Source organism: Carya illinoinensis, chromosome 11 (assembly GCF_018687715.1).
Source record: "Carya illinoinensis cultivar Pawnee chromosome 11, C.illinoinensisPawnee_v1, whole genome shotgun sequence".
In the NCBI taxonomy this organism is placed as follows: domain Eukaryota; kingdom Viridiplantae; phylum Streptophyta; class Magnoliopsida; order Fagales; family Juglandaceae; genus Carya; species Carya illinoinensis.
Window position 1 is genome coordinate 37836004 of NC_056762.1, and position 10313 is coordinate 37846316.

The 10313-nt window shown below is 34.8% G+C and overlaps 1 protein-coding gene across 1 annotated transcript; it reads left to right on the top strand.

Annotated features, from left to right (window-relative positions):
* The first annotated feature begins 5059 nt into the window (after nt 1–5059).
* On the top strand, nt 5060–8345 carry LOC122282466. Its single transcript, XM_043094416.1, has 3 exons — nt 5060–5173; nt 5652–5798; nt 8073–8345. The coding sequence occupies exons 1-3, from the start codon at nt 5060–5062 to the stop codon at nt 8343–8345; spliced, it is 534 nt and encodes a 177-aa protein (XP_042950350.1).
* The last annotated feature ends 1968 nt before the right edge of the window (nt 8346–10313 follow it).

Consider the following 10313-nt stretch of genomic DNA (forward strand, 5'->3'; position numbering starts at 1 on the left):
TATGGTGTCAGAAATGCAATTTTAATTATTTGAGATAGTTAGAAGTGTCAGAATACATTATGGTCTACACCACTAGGCTTAATTGAATATTTAGGATTTTTCAGTACTAAGTTTATTACGTTTATTTTTGGAATGAATAGTAACCTCGGTAAACGTTTTCAAAATCACAGTGTGTAATGTCCAAATTAGGTTAGCGAAATTTTATTTGAACACTTGGCAAGATCTTAACCACACATAATGAATAGTATTAGATATTTGACACAAAGAGAAACCATTAGATGGAATTGTGAAGGAAATCAAGGTGTGAGATCATGACACCTAAGCAAAAACTTTTTCATCTGATCAACCAAATTGAGGCCCACGAATTTGGCCACCTTGGCAAGGCTTCGGAGAATTTTCCTCCCCCACTTGGCAGATCATTCATTGCCTCAAGCTGCACTCAATAGTATGGAGGAACCCACCCCATCAAGCACCATGCCCCATAGCTTTTGTCCTTTGCCCCCCACTATCCTTCACTTCATGTCACACGTATACCTCCACTCAATGATCATTAAGGTCCAAATAATTCCCCTACAGAAGTCTTGAGTCGTGCAAGACACACTTACTTCATTTTAATCATTTCTTCACCCGTTCTTAGAGAGAGACCCAAAAGAGTTCTCTCGGGCAGATTTCTGAGTCTTTTTGCATGGAGATTTTTAACTATTTGTAAGTATTTTCACACGATTACTCCTTCATAAAAGTTGTTCCTCTTTGATTCTAGTTTCCGTAGATGTATTTTTCGTATCATTCCATGGTCATTTGGTTAGTCAAAAGTATTTTTAACCATGGAAAGGTCATTCTGGGCGTGAATCTGGAGAGTATGTTATATTTTGGAGTTTTTGATCAATCTAATTGACATATCTTGATCCGAAAATTTAAGGAGTGTTCTTAGCATGTGTTTAAGAGTTTTCATTGACGTTTTGCTGCATGACTAAAGCTTTTGATGATAGATTTTCTTAGATCTAGAAACTTAAAAACTGGAAGTGGCAAAATAGTTTTTATTTGGAGAAAGTTTGAATATTTCGAGATTTGATCTTACTCTAAAGGTTTTGATACTTTTATATGATGATCCTAAGTCTCTTATTTTCATGTTAGAATGTTATTTTGGAGATATTTAGTATTAGTTTCAAATATATGATTTTTCTATGCAAGAGGATTTCGGTTAGGCCTAAGATTTGATGTTTTTGGATTAGATCCATGTTTATTTTTTTTTCTAGCTATATGATTTTAAGTTTGATGGTTGGATCCTATTTAAGACACATCATTAAACCATGTGATGCTTTATTTCGAATATCTCACCTTCTTAAGCCATTGATCAAGAGATTTATCAAAATTAGTTGAGGAAAAAGTTTCTATTTTTGGACTAAGTGTAAAACCAAAAACTCCAATGTTATTTTGTGATTTTGGTGACTTTAGTTTGATGATTTAAAGCATGGTTAATGTTAGGATGATGTTATGAATATGTTAGAAGTAAAATTTGATTTTTGAAATTCTTGGAGATGTGTTGATTTAAGGTCAAAACTTGTGATTCAAGTACTTGGATCTTTTTACAAAAAAGTTTGGTATTGATTATTAGCTTTTTTTTAAATGGATGTTTTAAGTATAGTTTTGAACTTAGGATTGGAAGATGTTTGTTGCAAAATTTTGGTTTAAGCAAGAGTTTTGAAGTTGGAAGGAATTATAACAAAAATCAAGAGAAATGGCTTATGGATGTTTCGGCCATAATGTGTTTTCCATAGTTGTGTTTTGTTTTAAATTTTTCTGAGTTGATATTTAAGTTTAGGACAAAATTTACATGAGGAATGTAAATTTTGGAAACTTTTGGAGTTAGTATGCAAAATCCTTAAGTTATGGGTAAAACGGTCATTTTCCCACATGTAGAGAGTAAAATGAAAATTTTACTTTTTAAGTTAGTATTTTCCATATTTCAAATTATTAGTGATTTAGTTCTAACTTTTAGAATCACTAATTACAGTTCCTCGTGATCGCACTTGAAATTTTATAAGAAACGCGGAGATCGAGGTAAGTTAGGTTTTAACTTACTAGCAATCTACTGTGTATATGTGCTAAGTAAAGGAACTACAGTGTACGTATGTATGTTATCATATATGTCATACCATGCCAAGTTATCACGTAATTGTCTATTATATAGAATTTATTCTGTCATCAATTTTTATCTGTTACATAATATATTCTGTCATGTATTACTATACATTACAAGTATGTCATGTTAAATATATTGTTTGTTATATGTTATGCCATGTTATGAAATGTTTCTATCTCAAGTTGGTCATGTATTTTAAGTTATGTTCAAGTCACGTTATGTTACGTCAGGGCTTCAGTCCTTTCGTATTCCAGTCACGTTTCATCTAGAGTATATTCAGTTTCATGGGGTTCACAACATCTGTGGCACATGAAGTATGAGGTCACAGCAATTGTGACGCATACACTACGTGAGACACAGCAATTGTGATGTGTAAAATACATGGGGCCACAACAACTATGGAGTATGTATTTACACGTAGAGTACATGGGGCTACAACAACTGTGGAGTATGTATTTAACTGCATTGTAATGTGTAGAATACATGGGGCCACAACAACTGTGGAGTATGTATTTAAACGTAGAATACATGGGGCCACAACAACTGTGGAGTATGTATTTTTCATGTTAAGTCAAGTTTGTGTAGAATGCATGGGGCCACAACAACTGTGGAGTATGTATTTACACGTAGAATACATGGGGCCACAACAACTATGGAGTATGTATTTTTCATGTTAAGTCAAGTTTGTGTAGAATACATGGGGCCACAACAACTGTGGAGTATGTATTTTTTATGTTAAGTCAAGTTTGTGTAGAATATATGGGGCCACAACAACTGTGGAGTATGTATTTTTCATGTTAAGTCAAGTTTCAGAACAAGTTCATGATAAATCAAGTTTCATATCACGTTCATGTTAAGTCAAGTTTCAAAACAAGTTCATGATAAGTCAAGTTTCATATCATGTTCATGTTAAGTCAAGTTTCAGAGCAAGTTCATGCTAAGTCAAGTTTCAGATCAAGTTCATGTCAATTCAAATTCAGTTCATGTTTCAATTTAAGTTATGTCAATTATGTTATGTTGTACGCCAAGTTATGCTTTTATTACTTATGAATTTGATTATGCAATTATGCTTTTACTGCCATCCATGCATCATTAGCTTGTGTGAAAGTTTTTTTGTTAACTTGCTGAGAATTGTAATCAAATCTCACTGTGGTAGTCCCAACTACCATTCCTCCCAAATGGTAGATCTTGTTACAGGACCTGAAGAAAAATCAGAAGCTGACCAACTAAACACAGTTGACTGAGCGACGATGCGACGTCAATGTTAATATAATAGTTAACGTAAATTACTACTTGTATTATGGAGTTGCATCTCCAGTACTTTTTGGATCATAACCATTTTGGACTAGTGTTGTGATCTTAGTTGTTCAATGGGTCTTTATGTATGAAGTATGTTTTAAGCATTTGGGATATTTTTAATTTGGTGCATAGTATTGCTAAAGAAAAAAGAAAAAAATTATCCGCAGCGAATATTGCATAATATTAGATGCATGCTAGGAATATTGCATCTTATATGTCATGAACGGGGGCAGGTAATCTTGTGTTGCATGTCTCGACGTTTCAAATGTTCGTCCGATCCCAAACGGAATTTGGGGATGTCACATCCATAATTTGCTGGTCGCCCCTTAATCATCTCCATGTATAAAATTCATCCACAACTCCTCTAGCCATGACCCAAGCCAAACCAAATCTAGAACTTTTTCTGGAATATTAGGAGCACCATCCATTCCTTAGACAAAATAGAGGGTTCTTTGTGGAAATAGAATTTTATTGTTTGGATGGTGAGAATGCGAGAGAGAAGGGGAAAAAAGTAGAAATTTCCAACAGTATGTATGGGAAACTTTGATTTATGCTAGGAATGGTCTACGCTTTGTCTCATAGGTTTTCGTTGTCTTTATACATATAAAAACCCCATTGATTGAGTTAAGAGAAGCCACTAAGTGTGTGGGAGAGAGAGGGAGTCTGTACAAGTCGAAGCTACAGACATAAAACAATGCGCTTCATTTTCCTCATCAGTGGAGGTTCCCCTACGACTACGCATGCCGACTGTATTTAGCTTTTTTCCTCAGGATATTGAATATGATGAAATAACTCAAAAATTATAAGTATGTTAAGTTTTATGCTTGAAGTTAGAATATTTAAAAAAAAAAAAAAACAGCTAACATATATAATGAGCATCACACTCACAACTTTATCTATTTTCGGTCGTTAGATGTATAATTAAATTATATTATAATGAGAATTGAAAGGATTACGTGTTTTGTGTGGTGGAGATTGAAATTAATGGTGTGCCATCACTTGTTTTCTTACAACGATTTAACACAAAAAATTATTGGAAAAGTCTTCTTGCAGGCGTGATGTGGACCGAATTGTTCAACCATGCATTTTCCATCTTTTTCAATTCTTCCCTCTTTTTTCGTTGTGACGCTCGAAACTCCTCAAATTGAAAATGGCAGCTCCATCAATCACCCCCCACACTCACTCTCGCTGAAGCTGATGCTCGAAGAGGAAATCTCACATCTGCTGGTTTTTTCTTCATTTTGATCACATCTATTCTTCCTAGACTTCGTGGCGTAGATATGAGGAGGTTGAAAAATCCTAAATCGAGCTTAATTTCTCTGTCTCTCTCTCTCTCTCTCTCTCTCTCTCTCTCTCTCTCTCTCTCTCCTCCTATTGGTTATTTGATCTATTATCTATTTTCCTTACATATATATTTTCCTATTCGATTTCATCAATCTCTCTCAGGTTTGTGCGAAAAGAGTTGAAGGGAAAGTTAGGAGCATTGTAGGGTAGAGAATCAGAGAGAAAGAGATGGCGTTACCCTAGGGGACGGAGGGGCAAGTTCAAGGGCAACAAGGTAGACAACAACAACAACAACAGGGTAGGTTCTCTCAGAAGATTATGGATGTCATAAGGATGGCTGTCTTTTGGTACTTTGCTTCCAAATTCTTCTCTCCCAAAACCGAGCCTTCCCACCTCATCTCCAATCTCTTTCACAAGCCCGAGCCCCTGGTGTGGCTGATTATTAAGGTATTTTTTTGCGGCTAGGTTGTGTGGCGATTTGGAAATTATGGTTTTTTTTTTTTTTTGGTCTCTTTTACATGTTTGAGTTTTGATAATTGCATCGTTATCTACCTGATAAAAAGTAGAGTAGATAAACTATAGTATCGACCAAAAATAAGTAAGTGGAATTTAATTTGATATGCCAACATGGTAGACTCCTTAAAACCCTAACCATCCATTACCATCTTTAGATTTTGCCACTTACGTATAACTCAGTTGCCTGAATTTAGTCTTGGCTGCTATTGCTTTATACTGTTTTTCATTGTGTGCATAGACCAAATATTTCCCATTCATGTATTCTATTTTCTTGTTTATGTCATGTACATTACCTAAGCAGGGTCTTTCGGACACAAACTATGGGGAGTAAATGGGGATGCACGATCCTATTTTTGTATTCTTCTTCTTCCCGTACTTATATTTTATTTCTTGTTTCTTGTTTGATTAGGATATGTGGTTATATGTCTATGAACATGAGAAGTTCAATGAGTTTGGCAACGAACAGGCACTTATTTGGCATGAAAGAAATATTCCGTATGCAGTTTGGGGACCGGAGAGTACCAGGTCTCTTACTTTGAAGTATTATCCATCTGAGGTATCACTTGCAGTAGGATACACTAGATTTATCCGCATTGTTTTTTCTTTGTATGTGTACATTATTAAGATATTGGGCAATGTGTAATCATTTCCTTGTTCTTGTTGCTTCTGATAAGTTATTTTCTTCTGAGCCATGCTTTTGATAAGTTAATATCCTAGAAGGTTGATTTCTTTTTTTCTAGGCTTTGAAGCACAATGGTCTATATGCTCACATTTTCTTGAAGTAATACCATTGTCTTCTTGAAGTAACTTGATTGGCCAAGCATTTTTGCTTGAAGTAACCTGTGCTGCAAAGTACAATGTCTTCTAGTTACGAGATAGTGATTGTTTATCTTTTTCCTTTATCTTTTTCTTCTTCTTTCTTTAGTTTTGTATATTTTTTAATGTGCCTATACTTGGTGGAATTTGGAAAGACCAGTTTTACCACCTCCAAAACAAGACTGTGAGAAAGAATTTGTAAAGATGGAAGCTGCATTGTTAACTGAGGAGTAAGAGCTTAAAAAAGAGAATAAAAAATTGTGAAGAGGGAGTTGGGAGTCCGCAACAAACAAGTTGATATTGAAAGGCAGCAACAAGACATTTGGCGTGAACGCATATTACTTCGTCTGTATTGGGCTATTACCATTTTAATTTTATTGTATTCGATACGATCAAAATGAAGGCACATTGTCGAAGAACTTTGTACATTCTATGCTGGGACTATTTCAAATGTTGTGTATTTGACTTTTGTTGGAACCTGTACTTGATGCATTGTAATTTGTATTCTTGAACCTGTATTTTGAAACTTATACATTGTATGTAGGAGACTATTTGGAATGTTGTATTTATGTTAGAACCTCTACTTAAATTTCAAGTTAGCATTGAGAATGCTCATCTATGTTGAGTTAATTTTGGAACCATATTTACAATGGGATTGTGCGCTTGGAGGCAAGATTATTTAAACATCAAAACAAGAAATATCAAGCAAGTTATTATCCCTGTGACAAGGCACAAAAAAGAAGATAAACTTGTAAACATCAACATTTCCTCATTACACTAACGTGAACACATCGTTTACAATAGAATAAAATGAAAGTTGTCTTTTGATCAAATGTGAAAAATAGAAAAAGCAGCTCCATGCGTGCATCCCCATACTAACCATTTGAGTAGCTCCCGATAGACCTTTGCCAGCTTCATTTGAGTATAACTGCACCATCCTGGATATAAATAAACAACCAAATATTCAATTACTGCAAAGAAGAACTTGTAAGCTAAAAAGTCATTGCACCGACCCAACATATCACTGTAGCATATTTATCTTTTATTTTTGTTGGTCCTCTTTCTCTTTACTTTTGGCTATATGAGCATATTTAACTCTTTCAAAAAAAACTAAAAGCGTATATAATCAATTTATTGAAAGTCAGGGGCTACCAAATGGTGGGTCCAAAGTCCAAATTACTACTTATGGAGTGGATTGACATGCCTATTGCAGAGCACCAACCTTATAATATTCAAATGCAATTACAATAGCTAGTTGAGAAGAACATTTACTATTTTTGGGCTATATCAGTACATGAGAAAGTTTTTTTTTTTTTTTCTCTATTTTCAAAGAACAATAGTCAGTGTTGAGCTATATGCAGTTTTGAACTCACTACCACCTTGGTTTTTTGGATTCTTTGAGAATTAAAGATGCTTTGTAAAGTAGCAACCAACAAGATGCATAAGACCATCCCACAAAACCCCTATATCACCATTAGTTTTTTGTAAAGCATATGCATATGACCATCCCACGAAGCTATATTTTTTCACTGCTCAAGCTTGAGCTTCACAACCGTTCCATCTGCCCCCAAAATCTCCAGCACTCAATACAGAATCAATAAATAAAAGCTGCAAGATTTCATGTAAAGTTGTTTGACCCAGACTTACCACAATAAGTTTTTTCACTGCTCAAGCTTGAGATTTCATGTAAAAAATTCAACACTGACTGAACATTATCATGTAAAATCAGACTACAGACTACAAGTTCATATCCTAATTGCAAACAAAATTAATGACCCATCCATAGATTACACAACAGAGACCAAAGTATTGAGCATACATATCTGAAAATTTGAAGTGAATATTTCTTATAACAAATGGGCAGTGGACAACATGGTACGGGATGGGGATCACCTTATACTAGTTACTGTATGCCCCGAAGGGAACTATGAGGAGGGCGAGATATAGTTCTGGGAAGCCACCGATTCCCCTTTAATCCCTCTTAAGTGATTTCTCCGATCCTATCATTATGAAGAAGTATGGAGTGAAGCGTGACCCTGAGACCCTAGACATTGTAAACACTACTGCTATGCAAAAACATATTATGGTGATCTCGAAGATCTACTGGGGAGATGCTCGTGAGAAGATATGTGAAGCAATTGATAAGATTCCTCTAAGCTGCCTTGTTATAGGAAACAGAGGTCTGAGCAAGCTTAAGAGGGCCATATTAGGTAGTGTGAGCAACTATGTGGTGAATAATGGTTCTTGTCCTGTTACAGTAGTGAAGCAGGTGGAGCATGAACACTAGTTTGTGTTACCAGCTAGCTTAGTCTGTGTGTGTGCACGCTATTCTCTTTGTCCATGATGGGTTTCTTTTTCCTTGTATCTCAACCATTCTACAATATCTTGTATTGCTTTTGCTAGTGTTGGAAACACAAGCAAAGCAAGTTTTGCTTTGAAGTTAAATAATCAAACAAACTATGCCTTAGAAAAAGTTGGATTTATGCACAATTAGTGTAACAAGCTGTTGCTGGCTTTAGTATTATCAATTGGAAAGGGAGAATCTTTGAACTTTCCAGGAAAGAAAAAAAAAAAAAAAACACATGGGCTTTTATGAAAATGGGGGAAATGTAACCACTTACCATAGACGATGCCAACGACTAGGGAGCTTCTCTCCCAAAAATCTAATGACAAAGTTCACGTGGGTGGCGGAGGAGTGCAGCGCAAGCGACCTTCAAGATCTGAGAGAGAGATGTGGGTCGCGGAGGAATTGAGGAACGTGAAAATGGCCCACAAAATGGGGTGCAAAATGCCAAAAAAAAGCTTGGGGAGACCACATTCAACCCAGATCTGGGAATGGGAATGGAGAAACAGAACCAATTCCTTCCTCTTCATCGCATGTGCTGGGTGCAAGGCCTGCCGAGATTCTTATGGACTCTATTGTAAAGTTTGAAGCTGAACAGAGAAAGCTGTGTAGTGCTTCAGGAATATATCAATCCAAACAAGCAGCTGCAGATAGAGAAAGTGAGAGAGGAGTTGGCGAGCAAAAATAAAAATGGTGGAGGAGATCTACCAATCTGCAGTGGAGATGAAAATGGCAAAAATGCTAAGCACTCAGTCAAGGAGGAGCAAGAGGGGAGAAGCTACCTGTACCTGTGAAGGAGGAGTGACGCCATGGTGGGGAGACAGAGGGGAGAGATGAAAATGGCAGACTCCTCTCGTCTTCTTCGTATATTTCATTTGGGCTTTGCTACATACAGTCGGGAAATGCAGTCGGCGTGCAGTCGGCTGTACGGAATGAATAAAAAAAAAATTATAAAAAAATTATTTTATATTCAGGGAGACCTACATGAATTATAAAAAGTTATAAAAATAATTTTTTTTTTTCATGTAGGTCCTGTATTAATTTTTTTTTTACAGCCGACTGCACGCCGACTGCATTTCCCGACTGCACAAATCATTTCTGATTTCATTTACCCCCACCCCTCTTTTTTTTTTTTTAATTTTATTTACTTGCCACGTCATCGATGGTCTACATTTTCGTCCGCGGTCTGCGGTCTGCTTGCATATAGAAGAACTCAAAATCATTTAAGTCTTGATATTTTCATTGGTGTATTTATTATCACAAAAACTATTAAAAAATCTAGTATTCTGATTATTTTTAAATTTGATTTAGTTTCATGACAAATGGTGTATTTATACACTAAATTAAAAATAGAAAAGAGAAATATTTTAGTCATTAAAGAATTATATAAAAGTAAATTTATAAATTAATGCGATCATATGCGATATTTTATATTATAAAATTATTTTTATTATAAAGTAAATTTAACAAATTACGTGAAATTATGTTAGTTTGTAATTTATTTTTTATGTAATTTCTTTGTGTTTGTAGTACTTCTTAATCGAACAACTCTATTTCTTTTTAATGATTGGTTCTCATTTAATATCTAAAAGCAGTCTCATTGGATTATCTGTATCCAAAATAAACGGTACTTTTTAGTTATTAGGGATGAAAAAAGGGCTCACAATAGATTATGCAAACTCAAATAATTTAATTTTGACCTACATTATTTGTAAACCAAAATCCAAATTTGATGGTTACTGTTAAATGAGCAAATATATATTTTATTATTTTTTATAACATTTTATTCTTTCCATCTATATCTAAATAATTTAATTAGAATATGATTACTAGTTAACATATAATGGGTATAATAGTAAATATGATCAAATAAAATAAATTAATAATTTAAAAAAATAAATATTTTTCTAA

Excerpts from the sequence above, each read along its gene's own strand:
- LOC122282466 (XM_043094416.1), top strand. The coding sequence starts at position 5,060 with ATGGCTGTCTTTTGGTACTTTGCTTCCAAATTCTTCTCTCCCAAAACC. Across the intron at positions 5,174-5,651 it reads TGGTGTGGCTGATTATTAAG|GATATGTGGTTATATGTCTA; the intron begins GTATTTTTTTGC and ends TTGTTTGATTAG. Across the intron at positions 5,799-8,072 it reads TGAAGTATTATCCATCTGAG|AAGTATGGAGTGAAGCGTGA; the intron begins GTATCACTTGCA and ends ATCATTATGAAG.